The sequence below is a fragment of the Calonectris borealis genome, chromosome 2, assembly GCF_964195595.1.
Source record: "Calonectris borealis chromosome 2, bCalBor7.hap1.2, whole genome shotgun sequence".
Lineage (NCBI taxonomy): Eukaryota > Metazoa > Chordata > Aves > Procellariiformes > Procellariidae > Calonectris > Calonectris borealis.
The window spans coordinates 44,410,090-44,430,941 of record NC_134313.1 but is presented as its reverse complement, the minus strand read 5'-3'; the positions used below and the strand labels follow the sequence as shown (position 1 = coordinate 44,430,941).

General features: G+C 36.8%; 2 protein-coding genes across 2 annotated transcripts in view; both read left to right on the top strand.

Moving 5' to 3' along the window:
• Window positions 1-928: 928 nt before the first annotated feature.
• RP1 (RP1 axonemal microtubule associated) overlaps window positions 929-20,852 on the top strand; it is a 185,603-nt gene continuing 165,679 nt past the window's right edge. The window contains exons 1-3 of the mRNA XM_075141847.1: window positions 929-1,567; window positions 2,936-3,107; window positions 19,862-20,025. Of these exons, the coding sequence (XP_074997948.1) occupies window positions 929-1,567; window positions 2,936-3,107; window positions 19,862-20,025 (975 nt within the window). The remainder of the gene's footprint in view (window positions 1,568-2,935; window positions 3,108-19,861; window positions 20,026-20,852) is intronic.
• LOC142079759 (oxygen-regulated protein 1-like) lies at window positions 6,557-12,154 on the top strand. Its single transcript, XM_075144507.1, has 4 exons — window positions 6,557-7,343; window positions 7,440-8,393; window positions 8,613-11,252; window positions 11,316-12,154. Exons 1-4 carry the CDS (start codon window positions 6,557-6,559, stop codon window positions 12,152-12,154), a joined length of 5,220 nt encoding a protein of 1,739 aa, XP_075000608.1.

Below are 20,852 nucleotides of genomic sequence, written 5' to 3'. Positions count from 1 at the left end.
GGGTTGTCATTACACTATCTGTATGTTGATTGGATTCAAATGGAAAGACTGTAGTGAGAGTGCTCTATTTTCAAGCATGAAGACTATCGATATAGTTGTCAGAAATAATCTGTTGTTTAAAAGACTGGTATTTAAATGTTTCAATTTAAAGGCGGCTTCTACTGAAGAATACCTGAAATTTTTGTGTCCTTATAAAGGATTTAAAGACTTTTCTCTTACTGAAAAAAGTCTTACTTGATCAGTAGTTTTTCCCTCAGTATAAATGCAAATATTGTAGTGGTTTATGTATCACGAAATATAAAACTTATAATGGAAAAGCAAAATGATCTGTCAATTTATGATGCAACTTAACTCTAAAACATGTTTTGTGCCTTATTCTGGTATAGTTTACAGTGTAGTAAATCAGGAGCCTTTTCTCTGACTCCAATATACTCCCTGGTATAAAACTAGTATATGAGATCAGAATGAATTGTATTGTCTTTCAGTTTTGTTATTTTGGACTGAATATGGCTCATGCCTAGGCACAAATTTCTCCCTCCTAATATGGATTTTGCTAAATATGAAATGTTGTCATTAGCTTCATCCTTAAGAAAGAAAGTATCTAATTATCATTCTGGACTGACAAAGTACCTTCTTCTAAGGAAAGGTCTCTTGTACCAAAATGATAAGAGATTTGAAATTGCATCGGAGAGTTTTGGGAATATTTGCAAGTAGAGCTATGCTAACTTAATCCGACAGTACTGGAGTCTTTGTGGAATTTAGACATAACAGCTTGGATCCATTTAAATCCAATGATTTTTGGCACAACTTGCTGCTGTTGGTTTCTTATAAATTCTCTTTCTGCACCTTTCAAAATGAAGACCATATTATTACTAGTCATAAGAAAAATTTTACATCCATGTCCTCTTTCTTCCAGACTGCTGTCAAAATGAGTGAAACACCTTCAACGAGTTACTCGGTGAATCAGCCAAACTCATCCGAGAGCGAACAGAGTTTATCCACGCGCCATTTCAATGTTACTGAACCTGTTGTGGCAAAACGGATCTGTTTCTATAAAAGTGGAGATCCTCAGTTTAATGGGATCAAGATGGTCATTAATAACCGATCTTACAAAACATTTGATGCCTTGCTGGATAGTTTATCCAAACGGGTCCCATTACCTTTTGGAGTAAGGAATATTAGTACACCAAAAGGGAGACACAGCATCACCAATTTGGAGGATCTTGAAGATGGAAAATCTTATATTTGCTCCCATCAGAGGAAAATGAAGCCCATCAACCTGGAACAGGCTAGCAAAAAGCCGCTGCCCTGGCAGATCAGTAGGCCTGTCAGCGCTCGTCGTCGAGCTGTGCAATTAGCAAGGGGGAATGAAGATGGATTTGGCCATCGAGAAAGCAAAATAACAACTCCCAAAAAGATGCTTGTTTTCAAAAATGGGGATGTAAGACTCAGGCGCACCATAGTTCTGGGAAAGAAAAATACACAAACCTTTGAGGCCTTTCTGGATTATATGAGTGAGTTAATGCAATATCCAGTTGTGAAACTATACACCACTGATGGCAGAAAGGTGAGAATAAAGATGAATACTGACAATTTTTCTATGAGTGCTTCTAGATTATTTTTAATTAAAAAGGTGATTTTATCAATTATAAGCTTGGGACACTGGCCTGGTGTAAGATCTGATGTGCTGAATTTCAGCTGTTTCCTTTCTATGCCTTTTCCCCTTCAGAAAGGCTACTAGCTTGGAGGAAATATACTGGAATCTTGCCATCAGAGAGAAGCAAGTGAGGACATTTTACTTTTAAGTCATCATGAAAAAAACTCTTTTCTTTTTCTTACTCAGGCTTCTTTCAGGCATGCTCTCAATTCTAAATTTTTACCCATTTACACAGAAGCTTCCTTTAGTCTTAATGTTGTTTATCTGTGATTTTTAATGTTTTAAAAATACGGTAAGTAGCATCTAATAACCACACATATTTTATCATAACACACATGCAGAGTGGTTTGCCATTCATGACTTGGAACTATGACACCTGACTGTCTGTTATAGTTTTCAAAGCATGGACTAGGTTCTGTACCTCTAAACCCAGATGATGCAGCACTAATAATCCTGATTTTCATCTCACATGCTGCTTTATATAATTTTACCTCACTTAGTGTTTTATCTGTGTGTTGTTTAACCACAAAAAAGCACTTGTGATTATACCTAACAGGTAACTAGAAAGAGAATTCCATGCAGAGCTCCAAGAGTTCAAGGGAAATCTTGTGTTTACCTTCCATTTGGTGAAATTCTGTGTTAGGTTGGGAAACTGTCCGTATCACCTATAAGTCAGTGAAGTGCAATTTGTAAGCCTTATCTTACAATATATTTTGGAACATAAATTCAAAACTGTTAGACAAGGCTCTGAGCTCCTTGATCCAGTCAGACCTGCTTTGAGCAGAGGGTTAGACCACATGACCTCCAGTGGTCTTTTCCAAAGTATATTGTTCTGTGATTCTGTCCTATTCCTGTGTGGCAGTACAGGTCAAGTACTTGTGATGTATTTCTTCCTCCAAATATGTGTTCATTTGTATACCTACCTCCAAATGCATATTCTTATTTCATGGCTATGAACAGTCCCTGTGCAACAATGAAACAAAATTACATATGCAAACACACAGATGATAAGAAAATTTTGATCTGGATCCAAGTTGCTTCTTGAAGTCTTTTTTTAATATATTTGTATAACAAGATATACCCTCACAGAGATAGGAATTGCCTTATAGGAATTGAAAAATTAATTCTGTGCTGTGATACATATTTAATAGCCTGCTGCAAACTAATGCAGAGACTAAGAAGTGAAGATATTAAAGCATGAAAGGGATAAATCTCTTTCTTACATTATTTTTTGTGGTTACTAAGGCAGAGAATTTAATGTTACTTTTTTTTTTCCAGGTTCCTAATCTTCAGGCCCTGATATTGTGCTCTGGAGCTGTAGTCGCAGCGGGGAGAGAGCCTTTTAAACCAAGCAATTATGATTCTCTTGGGTATTCACGGCCTGCTAAATTGCTTGGAATTGCAAATCGTGTGTACCCAAAAGCAAATGCCAAGTCAGAAAGTGAAAATAGTAAGTTCTTTGAATTAATTTGTATTTTATTAATTGTTTCATCTCTCTCAGCACAAGACATGAACCATGACAATCTTATTAGGATCAAGGATATTCAAAAAGGCCAGTTGAAACTGTTTGTATCTGCTCTGACTCCTCTATAAGCATAAGAAAGATTAAAGTGTTAATGTTCTTTTTAAAACGTAAGTTTCAGCTAGGTACTCAGCATATTTTCTTTCAGACAGACTTATTTAGAACATGGATGCAAATCTATAAGTATATTTTATTTTAATGCACTTGATTGTCATTGTTATTAATTTTTTGGTGTCACAGTTAATAATGGCAATGGTAAAAGAGAAACCACAGGCTACTTCAGGCTCTTAACTGACTGAATTTCTTGAGCAAAACTTTTGTGTAATTTTCAGAACTTACTTTAGCAAGTGGAGGTTTGACTTGTCATTGTCATGACTTTCACTTTTTCCAATGTCCCATGCTCTACATAAACAGGAAAAACATTATAGTACTCTTGCACTCACAAATTCATCATGTTTTTGAAGCTGCTTTTGTCTAAACAGAGTGTCATCTTTTCCTATATCCTGTGTGTTGTGGTTTAACCCCAGCTGGCAACTGAGCACCACCCAGCTGCTTGCTCACTCCCCCCAGTGGGATGGGGGAGAGAATCAGAAGAGTAAAAGGGAGAAAACTCGTGGGTTGAGATAAAGACAGTTTAATAGGTAAAGCAAAAGCTGCACGCACAAGCAAAGCAAAACAAGGAATTCATTCACTACTTCCCACGGGCAGGCAGGTGTTCAGCCATCTCCAGGAAAGCAGGACTCCATGATGCCTAACTATTACTTGGGAAGACAAACGCCATCACTCCGAACGTCCCCCCTTCCTTCTTCTTCCCCCAGCTTTATATGCTGAGCATGACGTCATATGGTATGGAATATCCCTTTGGTCAGTTGGGGTCAGCTGTCCCGGCTGTGTCCCCTCCCAGTTTCTTGTGCACCCCCAGCCTCCTCGCTGGTGCGGTGGGGTGAGAAGCAGAAAAAGCCTTGACTCTGTGCAAGCACTGCTCAGCAGTAACGAAACTGTGTTATCAACACTGTTTCCAGCACAAATCCAAAACATAGCCCCATAGTAGCTACTATGAAGAAAATTAACTCTATCCCAGCCAAAACCAGCCCACTTGATATGTGTTATTTGGAGAAGTTTGGGAAAAGACACACAAATATGTACTTTCCCTTTGATTACTCCTGGAGTTGTGCCACTGACAAGGTCAGTAAGAGTGTGAAGTGGCCAGTGGATGATCAAGAACAGGAAGAGCTGTTGGAGAGAGGCCAGGCTAGCTGAATAGCCTGAGGTTGAGGGGAACAGAATGGTGCGATACCAGAGCTTTAGGTCATGTGGGAATCCTCAGCATTAGAGCATCCTGTAGGGCAGAGGTACTGTCTAGGGGGAAACTTGTTTAATCCAGAGGTACATTGATGCAGCTCTTGATACAGCTGCATGCTGTACTGGAGAGCCCAGGGAACACTGTAATTGTTTCTGCATTGAGACTTTCCACGGTAATCTTGACTGTGTCATGGAGCACACTGATACATAAGACACTTGGCTTCCATTTACTTGAAAGAGTTTCTTCCACATCCTTCACAGTTTATTATGTCCCCACCAAACTATTCATTTTAGTTTATCTCAACCTTCAGGTTCTTTGACTTGCACAGCTTGAGAGTTGCTGTGCATAGCTAATGAGTCAAGAGAGAATGAATAGGAACATTTTGAGAATGAAAGTTCTGCGGAAACAAAAAATCCTACCCAAATTTTGCTTTGAGCGAGAGACTGAGTCTTGCAGTGGTAGAAAATGTGAGTAGCTGAGAATCTGATAAGCTCCCTCTTCTAAATCCTTAGTTAACAGCAATTACAGAAAGAGAGAGAAAAAAACAATCCTCTTTTTGTCTTTAACCTGAGAAATTCAAAAGTATCCTGTGTAGGAGACATAACCAATGATGTGAGAGCCTGAGAAATCAAATTTCAAGGCACTTTGTTCCAATTCCATTTCCTGAGATAAAGAAGGTGAGATTTTTACTTTGGGAAGCATAAGGTCTGGTCTGTGTTAGAGGAGTTAGTATGAAATTTTATTTCAGTTCATGGTAAAACATATGCCTGGGAAACTTGCAAGGCACTCTGCCTGAAATTATAGACACGTATCTATAATAGTAATATGTTAACTGTGAAAGTCTTGATATGAGACCATTTGTGACTCACTTGAGAAAAAAAAATGCTTAAATTCAAGCAATGTAGATAAGTTAATATTAGATGTGTTCAAATTCTTTTCTGCAAGTGAAATCTTTCTATTAAATGGTGGCTCCTGTATATTTAGGTATCAGTAGCAGTTGTGGATGTCTTTGTGTGGGTGTACATGCACTGTTTCCCACGCACATGCAGAACTTCTTGGAAGACAGCAAAACTTTATTTTTACCTCTTGTTCTTTTATCTCTCACCTCTTCAGTGACAACTGCTAGAGAGAGATGAGATATAATTTTTTTAAAAGCCAAGTTATTACAGAGTAATCAAAACATATTCTGGGAATATTTAATATTTGTGTATGCAAACACATATTGGGCCATACCCAAAATTCTTTGAAGTCCGGAAGTATTCTCATTGGCTTTACTGAGTTTTGCGCCATTGTCTACATAAAGCATACATGTAGCATAAAATGTATCTCAGAATGTCATGATTTAAATTCAGATTTTATAAGAAGTTCAAGTGCTTCAATGTTTACTTCTCTACAGAAGGTCAGTCCAGGGGATTGGATCTGAACCCTTTGTTCACGTGTCAGTGACGCTACTCACAGTAATTACTCGTATGCTGTAGATTGTTGGATTAAGCCCAGGGAGATATATGTTCACCTTGACTGACACATTTTATCACTAACTGTAAGAACTGATAGAAAATGATATACTAATGATCGCTAAGGCATGAAGAAGAAGTAAAGTTTGTAGCTTGAAGCTCAAACAAGCGAGGGCCTGTGAATCCCTTGAAAGGTTCAAGGCAACCTCAGCTCCCAACTAAGTATAAAATGAGAGCATTCAGTACTTTTTCAGGCTTTGGAGCTTCAAATAAGACTATAGCTGTGGCATTAGAAAGAACCTATTGCAAAATAAAATTAAGTGGAAAAGTAGTTAAAAGTGCTTGATTCTTTATTAAAAAATTGGTTACACTTCTCTCTAACAACTTCTTAAAATGAACAGCAAGATTAGCCATGTTTTTCTCTTTACTTTCTAATACTTTGGTAAAATAAACACATTTCATTTTGTACTCATTTTTCTCCTTTCTTCTTTTCTCTTCCTTTGCTGCCTGTCTGCTGTCTCACCATCTGGATCCTTATGGATGATATTTGTCTGCTTTACTTTCCACCTACTGAATGAATTTGGGTTCTTTCAACGTAATTATTGGTAGTGAGAGCTGAAATGGGCTTTAGCTCAAGATCTCAGATATTCTCAGTTTCTTCTGATAAAGGGTCCAGCAATGATAACAACTCAAATGATAACAACTCAGATTCTTCCTATGTTCCTGACAGTCATAAAAGTATAGGAGGAGATCAGTCAGTTACTGGTGAAGTCTTATCTGTGGCACAGTATGAAGATGACATTGAGAAATCTGTTCACCTTAATCAAGATGGCAGTATCACAGTGGAAATGAAAGTTCGATTCAAAATTAAAGAGGAAGAAACCATTAAATGGACAACCACCGTAAGTCGTGCTGGCCTTTCTGATGACAAAAATACCACCATTTGCAATTCTGCAATGCGTGCCGAAGACTGCTTATCTGATGTAAATGTATCAGAACGTATAAAACCAAAAGAGGCTCCATTTTTGAAGAGCTACAATAAAGAAGAGGGAGACTCATTACAGCAATTCAATGCAGAAGTGTCAGACAAAGAATCAGAGTCTGATTTAAAAACTGCTGTTTGTAATATCTGTAATGACAATTCTGCAGATCTAGACATAAGCAATGTACCTGAGGATAATATCAGGCCTCGCTTTTATAGGCCTCCCACCCCTGGGCCAAGGCGTGTTAGACAAAAGAAAGCAGTAGTTGAAAGTGTCACCTTGGTATCTGAGAAAGAGGTTCAGGAGAAAACAATAGGAGAGTTTTCCTACAGTGAGGAAATACAGAACGGAGAAAATAAATCTGAGTATTGCATGGTAGCTCATTCAAGCAGAAAAAAAGCAAGTGTCAGTAATCCAAAGTTTAGTGAGATGAGTGACAATGATATATTAAAGCTTTCTTCAGAGAATATAAAAGAAGAAATGCTTTTTAAGGTAAGCCACAAAAATAATAATTTAATAGAAACCACAAAAAGGAAGACATTAGTAGTGCCTGACGAGGATGAATTGGTACAGAATATATTAGAGAAATCAGTTGTGGAACAAGGAACATATAATAGTTTAGTATCAACCTGCAAAGCTAACATCAGTGGTTTCATACCATCATCAAAAATTTACCAGGCAGCTAGGCCAGGTTCAGCAGACCACATCCATGAGTCATGTGATATTAAACAAATAAAAAGATCACTGAGTTCTTTCGTTAGATATTCAGAATTATGTCAGTCAAAAGAAGAAACAAAATGCAAAGCTGCTCGTTTATTACCTATTTCTCAGGATTCAGTGCATTCAGCCTCTCCTGGACATAGCCAGATGAAGATGATGGTACCTCCATGTAGTAAAGATCCTACTGAGAAAATAAATCCAACAATTGGATTTTTTCCTACTGTTACTGAAAGTGAGAATCAAACCTGTGTCAGGACTGAATCTGTGACAGCAACACATCTCATTGATGACAGCCAATCTGCATCTTCCCTCACCAAAAAGAAGAAGAAGAGAAAAGCGTCTAACTTTCTAGAACAAGGAACATATGAAAATCAAAAAGATAAAGAAATTTCAGGGATAATTAAAAGTGAGGGAATGCATATCACAAGCAAAACCACACAGGATTCCACAACAGAGGCTATGGATAATTATTCTGAAATGCCTCAGAAAAAAGGAACAGAATGTTTTGTAAAAAACAATGATGGGTCTGTCAATTCGGATAAAAGCACGTGTCCTGAAGATGAGTTCTATCACCAGGATTCAGTGGAACAAAATGGATTATCGTCTAATAAAAAACCAAGAAGTAATAACAAGTTGGCCAAGGTAAAATTGAAGTCAGGCAAAAAAAAAGGTATCGTTTCATCTGCAAAGAGTGAAGATGGTCTAATGACTGTTGATTCAAACAATGAATCTGAACACAGTCAGGATACACTGAGTACTGAGAAGGAAGGCACACATCTCACAACCAATTCTTTTGAACAGACACCTAACTCACCAGTGATTTCAAAGCCATTGTCAGAAGTGCCAAAGAATCTTAACTTTGAAAAAGAAAAGGAAAAGAATATTTTGGAAAATTTGTCATCAAAGAAAGAGAAAAAACAAAAGGGGATGAAGAAAAATGTAAGTAAAGGTGCAAATAAGTTAAATATGTCAGAAAGCACCATTACACTAGAGGCTCTAAAACAGGAAGATTTTCAAGAGGAGGTTGCTGAGCATTCACTTGAAAACTATGTCCAAACTTGGCTGAAAAACTTGTTACCAAATTCTGTCTTACCCCCTATAAATAAAAAAGAAGGGAATGTAGAGAATAGCAATATCTGTCATTTTCCTAAAGAAGATACTGATGCTTCTATAGACAAAGAAACAAGATTTATCACAAATAAAGTGCATGTGACTGGAAAAAACCATCTGGTTGAGCATAATCTAACCAAAAAAACATTAAAGCCTATTTGTGAATTGGGAACTTTAGAAGAATCAGCCAAGGATTCAGGTGAAAAACAAACTGACTCTTTGATTCATGCTAATACAACTATAGTAGAAGAAGCCAAATATTCACTAAAGTCAGAATTTCATCATGATGGTAAGCTACACTTGTTTCATGAAACATATGACAATGATAAAAAGATGTCAGAAGTTGATATGCAAGATACCAACCTATGTCAAAGAAAAAAATCTGAAGTTGCTGTTCAAGTTGATTGCACAATTGTCAATGAGAAAATGGGAATTGATGTTCAGAATAATTGCATGTCTAGCATGTTGCTGCATGAACTACAATCAACTTTTCTTGGTCTCCAGAAAGAACATAATGGATGTATATCCGCTTGCAGCCTTTCAGATCTTTCAGCTTTTGGTTCTTCCTCCAATGTCCTCCTAGCTTGGCTACTTGTACTGAATCTGAGAGAGAGTTTGATTGGGACAATCAAAGATGATATGCAAAAGCCTAGCTGTAGCTGTGCTGAAATATTTACACAGTTACAATTTCTGAAACAAACTGCAGTCATAGAAAAAGTTGATGAACTGAAGGCTGCCTTCTCACATTTTCAACAATCAACAGAAAATAACTTACTACACTTTGGGAGGGAACTAAAAAAGCAGGACTCCACACATTGCCATGAGAATAAGCTCATATCTGAAATTCATAATGGTATACATTTGCATGAAAATGAAGAATCACTTGAGCCTTGTATTCCAAAGGACAATGTAAATTCTGAAGCAGCTCCAAAATTGACTGGTGAATTAGAAAGCTGTTTTGATATACAGAAAGATCTTTGTAGAGAAACAGAGACTTTAGACTTGAGTGCCCCCAAAACACAGCTAGATGGTCAATATGCCAATACTAATTCAAATACCTGTAGCCCTGCATCAGCTATAGAGCCACCTGAAAGAAATGTAGAAATGCCTGATAGTCTATATAAAAAATCTCAAGATAAAAACACTGACACGTCATTCACTAGTGAAGAGTCAGAAACTTCAGTAGAACCTAACTCGACAGTTCATAGTGTAACTTCTAATGATAAAAATCGTATTTTAGATCAGGATACTTCTGACTTAGAAGGTGAAAAAGATATTATACATGTTACTACTGATAAAAGTGAAGATGAGAAAGTTGATCCAAAGTCAGCAGGTAATGACAAAAAACCAAATAACCAACTTAAACTAGCTGCTGAAACCTCTGTAGAATATAATAATGAGGATTATTCTGTACAGGAAGACAAGGAAGATGCAGAAACTTGTGAGGAAACCTCTGAGAGGTTATCTACAGTTTCTCCATTATCATTTTGTTATGAATCAAAGCAAATTACAGAATGTGATATGAGCGAAGGAGAACAGAAATTGCAAGTAGAAGAACTAGAGAATAAACTGTGTTCAGACACTTCTCAATTAAAAAAATGCTTAAAAAGTCCTGCTACTTCAGACTGGTCAGATTACAGGCCAGATACTGAGGAGAGTGATTATAACTCTAGAGCATCCAGTGATTTGACCAATGAAAGTGGGGAGGAAGCAGTACTTGAAAAACATTATAATACTGGCTATGTAAAAAGAACTATTGAACGACTTTATGGCAAGATGGAAGCTTCCTTTAAGCCTGACTTTCACAAAGGTTTTCCTTATACGTCAAAAGTATTTCAAAAGGATACTGAAGAATTCCACTCTGCAGTGGTGGAAAAAAACATTTATTTTTCTCAAGAACCTAGGTCTTGTCCTGCAGAGAAATTGTCACATTCTTCACGACCATCACAAGAATTTCCAGTAAACATAAACAAAGACAACACTATATCAAGAAGAGAAAATACTTCTTTACCAACACCACAACCTACTCTTAACAGAGAAGAGACAAGTTACACTAATGACCGTTCAGGGGAGTCTCCAAAGCAACATTGTCAACCTAGCGTACGAGCTAATGAAGATGAAGGAATATTGATAGATAAAGGCAAATGGCTTCTAAAAGAAAATCATTTGATAAGAAGATCACCACCTGAACGGATTGGAATGTATGGTAATTTGGATACAACATCAACAGACACAGTCCTTGATACTAACAGTGATGATGTTCCATACTCGCACTTTGGCAATCTGAATCAGTACCCAGTCCTTAATGAAAGCTCTTCTTCAGAACTCGAAGACATGGCTAAACCCTCTGAAAATTTTTGCAACTACTTCAATATACCTCATAATAGTGATTCAGACCCCTTTCAGGATGAGTTAAGTACAAAAAGAAAACCTAGCTGCAATGATAAGATCACTTCCCTTCCTGCAGCAAACAAAGAAAAGATCAAACCATCAGTCATGGTAGGTTCTACTTCCACGCATCTTTCCACACAGGCTGATACCAGTTTTCCAGCCTTTACATCTGTAGAATTTAGACTGCCTGATAACAAGGTGCATCCATTGGAACAGCCTTTAAATGATGAACCCATACAGTCTCAGCCAACTGATGTTAGTAATACTAACAGAAGTGCTCTTCAGGAAGAAGATTCTCTGGATAAACTCCATGCTATATGTGGCCAACATTGTCCAATACTGATGGTGACAGTAACACCAATTAACGAGGAACAGAGAGGATATGCCTACCAAAAGGCATCTGATATTGAGAACCAGCTGGGTCCATGTTTGTTGGCCAAAAGGAGTGAACATTTACAATGGCCAGGCGAAGATTTAATAACAGACAAAAATAATCATGTGACTCTGAAGAATAACTGTATCAATAAGATTGCCAATAATATTTTTAATAGGTTTTATGCTAATAACACGTTAGATTTTATTAGTAACTTTGGAATACTTGCATCTTCAACTCTGAAAGACAGAAGCAGTTTAGGGAAGTTACATGTTACAGAGGATATGAATGTAAAACCTGTGGAAGTCAGCAATTGTCAAAATAATGTATCCAAACACATACCCAGTGATCTTGTGATGGGCACAAGTGAGCTACCCAATAGAAAGCCAAAAATATGCCAAACCCTAAGAATAAGCCTAATTCATATTGTTGGAGAAAAATTTTCTCCAATGTTGGCAGATCCAGCAGAAACCTGTCATTCTGAAACTTTTCTGAAGTGTGACACTTCCTTAAATAACATTGAACATAATGCCTCTGAAAATCTGAAAAATGAAAATGCCTTTCCTACAGAAGTAGAAGAAGAAGAAGTTTGCTTTTGTACGATGGACAATGGAAACAGTAAAGATGAGAAAGACTTGTAATAGAGATCTTGGAATTTCTATAACATTGGATTAGTGAAAACATCTTCAGAAAAAAAAAAAACCCACAAAATAAACTGCTGAATGCCATACCCAATAAAACTCCCAATGTTAATACAAACCAGACCTAGATAATTAGGTTTGAGAATTGTCTTTCAGTAGAAATGCTTTTTCCAGAACAAAATCAACTGATATGTTTAATTTGAAATGAAAAGTAGGAAATACTATTCAAATGCTGTAATACAATGAAAAGTAGGAAACAGAAGTCATGTTAATTTTATATAGATTAACATTATCAAATTGCTATTTCAGTTTTTAAAGGCCAACTTCAGAATACTTATATGAGTAAAGAAACCTTTCAGTCTGTATATAGGATCATGCAGACCCCAAATGAAGTTGCCTCCTTTACCCAGAGAATACCGGAAAAGGAATGTATTTATTGCCGCTGGGATTCCACAGGAACTGAGAAGGGAGACAGTGTATCAGTGGACTTCCTGACTGCCCTTGCCATATTCCCTTCTAAGGCAGCACTGCTTACTCTTAAAATTGTTCTACATACACCACAAGTTTTAGTTATGTGTTCTTCTTTAACCTCTGTACTTTAAAGGTGGTCCATGTCTTTTTTTGTTTGGGGTTGTTTTTTTTTTTTTGTAAATATGTTGTATTATGAGAATCCAAGGCACATGTAGTATGTTTCAGGATCTTTCAATCTGTTATTAGAATTATTTTGGATACTTGTTTACAGCATTTTTTAATATTATGTGTGCGTAGTAAGCACTTATATATGGTTTACAATTTTCAGTAAATTATTTTAAACATAAAATCGGAAAATATTTAATGTATATTGTGATTAGGCAGAGTATTTCAGTTTTTTGGTTAGATTTTAATCCCCAACACTGCATAGTATCTTGCTTCAATGTCAATGAAGTCAGAGATATACCTGAAGAAGGAAGGTGCTATTTTTCAGTTAGAGAATGAGAATTTGGCCATTCTGTACTCTTGGAGGCTGTGTCTAGACTAACTGGTGTGTACATCCTGCAATAAGCCCCGGATCATGATCCCTTGGTTATCCAGACTGGGGACATAATTAAAGGCTGACACAAATCCCTTTTGGCCCAGAGGCTTTGATTGTCTCCCTGTAGGACAGAAAGCACATGGAGGGGAAGTAGAAGATGGATCTGGAGCAAAAGGGGTTTGCAGTACAGGTAGGAAACATAGAAGCACTCTTCAATTCTTCTTAGGAGTCCAGTGGCAGATATATTTCCCCATAAATAACTGATACGTTTCTGTTGTTTGAAGCAGTGTATTCTATGTAATAAACTAACTTTACAACTCTAAAGCAACATATATCGTCTAATATATTTCACACCAAATAGCTGTCTGTTATTTCCTATGCTGGCCTTGTTTCTGATGTTCTTCCCTCCATCTCCACATTTTTTGGCATCCTCCTTCGCATGTTTTAGAACTGCTCCAAGTGAAGAGTCTCAATGGTATTTTTTCATCCTTTTACATGTCAATACAGAAATAAAACCTATGTTTGGAAAATGAAGCTCGAAATTACTACAATCCAGCTAAATGCCATCTAGCATTCCGAGTACCAGGCTTCTATGCTGTAAATAGTATCTAAATGTTAGATAGGCAAATTAACAGCTATGTATATGTCTCCATCACTTGCCGTTTTTCTGCTGCATTCACTGCACCTTAACTTTTTCAGATCAAGGTTCAAGAACCTTTAATCAGATGCTTATTATAGGGTTACTGAGCAAACTAAGCACTCAAAAGGTGAGATGTGAGGTACTGCCTGAGGTTATAATTAGCAGAGACCACGGCCAGTGGTGAAATGATTCTTATATTAACTGAAAGACTTGCTTCTGATTTCAGTATGGTAACTGAAAGAGAAGGAGTAAAATAGTCACCTCAGAGCAGGACAAAAGGTTGACAGTGAGATGTACCGTACTGTCCTAGGGTTTATATATTCATTAATGGCTCAGGGAAGATATAGAATATTAAGTGGCTGAGATATGCAGATAAAATAAAATTGCTTTCATTAGATAAGGTTGGAGAAGGCTGAAGAGAGAACCTCACAATGCTGGTGACTAGAGCAACGTGCTGATTGACAAAGGGAAAAACACCATGAGGAGTAATATGCGCCACTTTATATAGGTAGCTTAAAGGCATAGAGTCTTTCTGAATAAGAGATGATAAAATATACTTGGAAGTGGCAGGCATATTAAATAATGTGTAAAGAACAGGATAGAAAACAATTCAGCAGGCATTCAAGGGCTTTGTATAGATTATGCCATTCTTTAGAAGGAATTCAGTTTTTGTCTTGCCATTATTAAAAAAGAAACAGCCAACATAACATATAGATCACAGTCCCAGGAAGTTTCAGTTTATCTAGTTTAGCCCCCTGCTAGAAAGAAACCACAAAATTAGGTAAGTAATTCCATTTAATTACTAAATCTCATTTTAAAACTTGTTATCTATAGTCATTACCGCTTTCACCGGAGGGATGTTCTAGAGCTTGAGTCCTTCTTCTGATGTCTGTCTTAACTGTTTTCTAATTTCTATCCTAAGCCTAGCCATGGTTAGTTTATATACATGTGTCCCAAAGCCATCATTGTCATTTACTTAGATATGCCTTTTTCCTCCTTGGTATCTATCAAAAAAATCAGACATTCTCTCGACTTTTTCTCCTACATAAACATTTTCTCCATTTCCTCTAATCATCTTGGTTGTCTTTCTCAGGACCTTTTCTAGTTTCAATAAATCTTTTTTTGAATATGGTTACCAGAACTTTATGCAGTATTTAAAAAATTGTCTCTCTGAACTCTGGGACACTGACAGTAAAATTTATCTACTTAGAAATCTCTCTCCTGGTGCATATTACAGTCACATCAATGACTCACTCCTCTATTTTTTTTAAGTGATAAATTCCCTGTTCATAGCATTAAGTTTTGGTAGTATTTTTGAAATGCATTTCCTTGCACTTTATGCTGTTATATATTATCACTTTTCTACCACTCTGGATTTTCTGATCCTCTTATACTTTGACAATTCTTAGTGACTGTGTTACAATTGCCTACTTTATGCAGTATATTGATGAAAATATGAAATCCAGATAAATTCCAATGCTGATTCCTTAGAAACTTACTAGTATCCCTATAAATACTTCTCATTTCTGCACCACCTTATAATTTCCCATTTAGCTACTTATTTTGTTACTCTACCATCTTGCACTAATCCACTTCTCCATCTTAGCTACTAATTTCTCATATAATGCTTGTATAGATTAGAGCTACTGTAATTTCCTTGTCTACAAAGATGAATTCTCATCATCACGGAGAAGATCAGGTACTTGAACAATGCAAGTCTGGATACCTTGTGCCATGTGTCTGCAGCAAACTGATGCTGGCAATCTTTTTTTTCTGTTTAGCTGTATATATCTGGAGATAACTGTCCATTCATTTAAAATTTGTTCAAAAACATTACCTAGTATTGCTTTGGTGTAAGACACATGGGTATTAGTCTCTCAGTGCACTATTCATCCCGTTCTGATTTTCCATTTTAAATTTCCCATTCCATAGGCCATTCTTGTCAACAGTGCTAACATGTCCCAATCACTGTCTGTCCCAGTTCTTATTAAAAGAAAAAGAGGCAGTTTTCAATTTATTGTAAAGGCATACTTAGTTTCTGTTCTCAAATTCAGCACATAGTGCATATAGTCCTTTGCTTATTCTTTTTAATGTGTATGGTTAAATAACCTTTTTATGAGTTTGTTTTATTTTCCTTTGCTATACCTCACTTTTCAGTTCAATTGACTTTGTTAACCTCTTCCCTTAGTTTTGAAAATTTGCTATTTTTAAATCAAAGGCATTCTGGACTAATTTTACTGTGAACCAATATAAATATTGAGGAATTTTAAAAAATATTAATCATACAAAAATCTTATGCAATAGCAGTCAAGACTAGCATTTCATCTAAATACAGTATTTGCTGGGTTTTTTTTTGGTTTTTTGTTTCAACAATATCTCATAATTAAATTTTCAAAGAAATGTCATTGCCAGTGCATGACATTTTTTATATACAAAACAGTTACATAGTAAAGAATTTATTGGGTATCTTTACTACCCTTGACCTGAAAAAAATGGTCAAACAGATCTTCTACTGACTTTGCAGTGAATATTCACATACGGGTAGAGGTGAAGACTGGAGGCTATTAACTGGGAAGGCTCCAAGAGACTGAAAACAGTGTATTGGAGAAGAAGCCATTGCACAGAGTGATCTATAGTAATCACGACTATTTCTAGTGTGATATATAGAAAGCTGGATGACATGGTTTTGCATATGTAAAAGTGCATGTAACATAAAACCTAATGAGAAATGACTGATTTCTCAGAAGTGTTAGGCTCCTCAATTTGAGTGTATAGAAGAAATACTTGGTAATACTTACTGGTTTTCATTTCTGAAATGCGTAAGGCATATTCCTCTTTACTTCTAGGGATGTCAGAAGAAAGCAAGACCATTTAATTGTTTATCACCATTAAACAAGTTACTTGACTTTTATAGCACTGATATTATCAAATATCATTAGTCTAATTACCATGTTAATCCACTGTAAGAATTAGGGGGACTATTTAATGTGATTTTCTTATCTTAATAAACTAAATTAAGACAAGAGGTTAGGTACACCTACATAGAGTGACTTAGATGTATACATATGTTAGTTTCTCAATTATAAGTGAGATTAACATGGAGTTTTATATGGTCACCTGTCACGGTTCACAGAAAGTTGGAACAGACACTGCTTTGGATAGTGTAAAGAACCCCCTGTGTAACAGAAACAGCATACTAACTTCAGCTATGGAAAAAGCAGATTACAGCAAATTTTGAGAAGGGTCACACTGCTTTGTTGTTGGAAAACGTGATTCTGCTGGTTACTTCTACTCCTCAGGTCTCACAGTTATTATTTTTTCCTTATTCTTTCAGTTTAATGTGTTCAGGCTATGACAATTCTTGTAATGATGAAGTTTAACTTGTTGGTAAGAGTAGCTGTTTGGCAATTATTATTTAATAATGACAATATAATTACTCGGGTAGCATTGGTACTATAGCTGCACATTCACAGTAGTTTCAGAAAAGTGCTGCTTTAAGAGTATCTCTTTAAAATTGAGTAGTGGTGTATACTTGTCGTGGTTTAACCCCAGCCAGCAAAAATAAACCCCACGCAGCCGCTCGCTCACCCCCGCCTCCGGTGGGATGGGGGAGAGAATCGGGAGGGCACAAGCAGGAAAGCTCCCGGGTTGAGATAAAAACAGTTTAATAATTGAAAATAAAACTAAGTAGAACAGTAATAATAACAATGAGGACAACAACAATAAGAGAATACACAAAGCAGGCAATGCACAGCGCAACTGCTCACCGACAGCCGATCGCGTGTCACGAACGGGGGGCGAGCCCCCCCTCCGTCCCCCCCCCCCCAGGTTTTTATACTGAGCATGATGTCACATGGTATAGAATACCCCATTGGCCAGCTGGGTCCACCACCCCGGCTCTGCTCCCGCTCCCCGGTGCAAGCACCACCCAGCAACAGCCAAAGCATCGATGGGCCATCAACGCTCCTTTCACACTAAACCCAAAACACAGCACACCCCCAAGCTACTGGGAAGAAAGTTAACCCTGTCCCAGCCGGAACCAGGACAATACTCCAAATTTCTCATGATAATAATATATTTAAGATGCCTGCTCTCAAACAATACAACTTCTCTCAGATTCTGTCTCTGTCTTTTAAAATTTGCCCACTTTCTACTCAGGACATGGACATTTTTCAAGCAAATAAGTAAATCTCAGAACACTACTGTGGAATTTCAAGGTCTTGAGGTTTGTCCTCAAAGATGAACCAAGCATTATGTTAATGTCTCCCTGTCTCTCCCCTCAAAGTACAGGAGAGAATATCTGTTTTAATACTTACTGATTCTACAATAGTGCATTTCCCTAGGAATGTGTGTTTTACACACAAAGTACAATGGCCACAGAAGTAAAAATTTCCTCAATAGGTATAGCTCAACGGTTATAGCAAGATACAAACAAGACTTATAGATTCTAACATCAGGTCTCGTTAATATGTTAGATTTCATAATGTGCCTTTGCTGTGCCTTGTTTTCTGCCTTTTATTAAAAACAGTATTAATTATTCAAACATAACTGCTGAGTGGTGTGGATGACATATATTCTCAACTCATTTATTTCCTAGATACAAAGATACTGACATGCACCACGCCTAGGTCAGCCTAATTATTAATTTCTTAAATATCTCTTCTTTTTGGACATGGCTAAACATGAGCAAGTAAAAATATTAATCCCACCTTATTTTTTCCAGAATGCCACAGAAAACTAAATGCAAATTCCTCAAATCATTGGTTTCACTAGTCCTCAAATAATATTCTGCTGCAGCATAATTCTGTGTATGTATCATGATCAACATCCACTGACTCCTTTAGGAAAATGCCCATGGCTAGTACTGAAAATAGTGAGTGACACTCAAAACAAAAGCTGAACCTCACAACAGAACTGCAGGACAGCTTATTGCCTGGGGTTTAAGACACACAGAGATCAATTTTAAGTATCTCAAATAGTCAATAAATACAAAATTCATCACATCATGATGAGCTCACTCATCGTTGCTATATTATTTCCTAGTGTTTTAGCCAGAGCAGACAGGATCGATGACACTGTAACGGAAGGAAAAGTCAGTAATACAGGTAAAATGTATAGCATAGATGAGTCATTAGATGATAGGGGGCTTCTGTAGTCAGTAAGGCCCTTTATTACTGCTGCTGTAGTTTAAAGGAAGTTCTCTTTTAAGAAACAGTGATGTTAATCAGTGGTGCAAAACGGTCTTAGCAAGCTTGGGAGGTGCTTAAATGTGTACCATTTGAGATGGGTATCAGCTAATTAGAAACATTGGGTGTGAGGGTGGTTTTTTAATATTCCTTCCGGTTATAAGCCATCCCTCAGTGATACCATTTCCCTTAATTCCATGCCATTGATACTCAGCTTCCACTAAACAAAAACCTAAATCCATATACTTGGTCTTGATAATAATGAAATTTAACCATGGAAAGAGTATTGGTATCTCAGGTTATAATGCCAACACTGCAATGCAAGAATATGTTGGTAATCCTTCAGTAGATTCCAAACAAACTGTTACATCTGTGTAGCCCATCACACCTTTGCAGAGATACAGATCCTTTCTTAAAGAGGTCTCTCTCAGCAGAGCTAATTTGCCTTGAGAGACCCTAATGCTTGAAGTGATGAGTTTGTAATTCCAGAGCTAGCTTGCTGAGAGCCTGCACGGCTGTCATTACACAGCACTGCATCGGGCAGAGCTGATGTATCCTAAGTAAACAGAAAGCCATATTTAATACAGTTTAATACAATATTTCAAAACTGTTTGAAAAGTGATCTATGCTCATGCAAATTTGACTTTGTCATATGGCATATGCAGAGTAAAAGATGTGAATGCAACCTGATATTTCTTGATTTTTGCACGCCCAACATAACAAACTCAATATGTGCCTGCTGTAATTTTGTGAAATACTATTTCTGTATTCATTGACATGATATTATTTAGAATTTTGATTACTGAAATGCATTTTGTTTAAGAATGTTGAGTTTAAGTAATTTAGTGAGTCTTTTTATCTTTTGATAGCTAGGAAATGGAAGGTGTCAGTCCTCACCAGTGATATGCCATCTGCAGGAACAAGCTCAAAGGTTTATATTACATTGTATGGGGATCACAGCAGTTCGGGGCCTATTTTTCTTGATGGAGAGGAGGGAAAATTATTTCAGAGAGGCAATGAAGACATCTTCACAGTAAGTAATATATATTCATTGTGTTGCCCTCTTGTATCCTGCCAGATTGCATGACATTTCAAAATCTATATGATGAAAAGACAGTCAGTTTTTTGTACGGTACGCATATTTGGAAACAAGGAACAGGACTTAATTGTAGAACTAAATTTAGTATCCTTTCCCACTCACCTATCCAAAGCTGATTGGATCCAACATATTTCTTGTCTGTTTAAGAAGAACTACGGGTTAATTTACATAGTGCTCAAGAAAATACCAAGAAATATAGGACAACAGATACTTGTTTAGTTTTTAAATTCGAAATGGGGCTACAATTTTAAAAATGAAATGAGGAAATGAAGAATTAGGGTATGGAGTAAATTTTTAACTTTGTTAAATACCTGCTGCTTTATTTAAATATTGGCATTTTTTAATATGTAATATACATATATGTGTATGTATGTGTATGTATATGTAATGGCATTTTTATATGTAATAAAGTCTGTCTACCTGAAGCTGCTTCTGCTCTCAGTTACACAAGCAAATTTCTCCCCCACCAGCCTTGTGGCATGGTGATTTAAGTGAGCTAGAATAGGTCTCTTATCAAAAGCTGCATAACTTGAGTGGGTATATAGGGTGCCTCTAGCAGATGCCAGCTATAGGGCCATATAAAAACCAGGTGCTTCCATTGTTAGTATCCAGCATAGCAAGTCCCCTTCTGAGAAAAGGTATTTAATGGCAGCATTGATGAAGAGCTCACCTTTTTCACAATAGCCTCGTAGCTGCTTGGGTTGTAGGAGATGCAATTCTTAGCTCTCTTCAGCCTGATGGAGTTTGTCAGAAGAATCCAG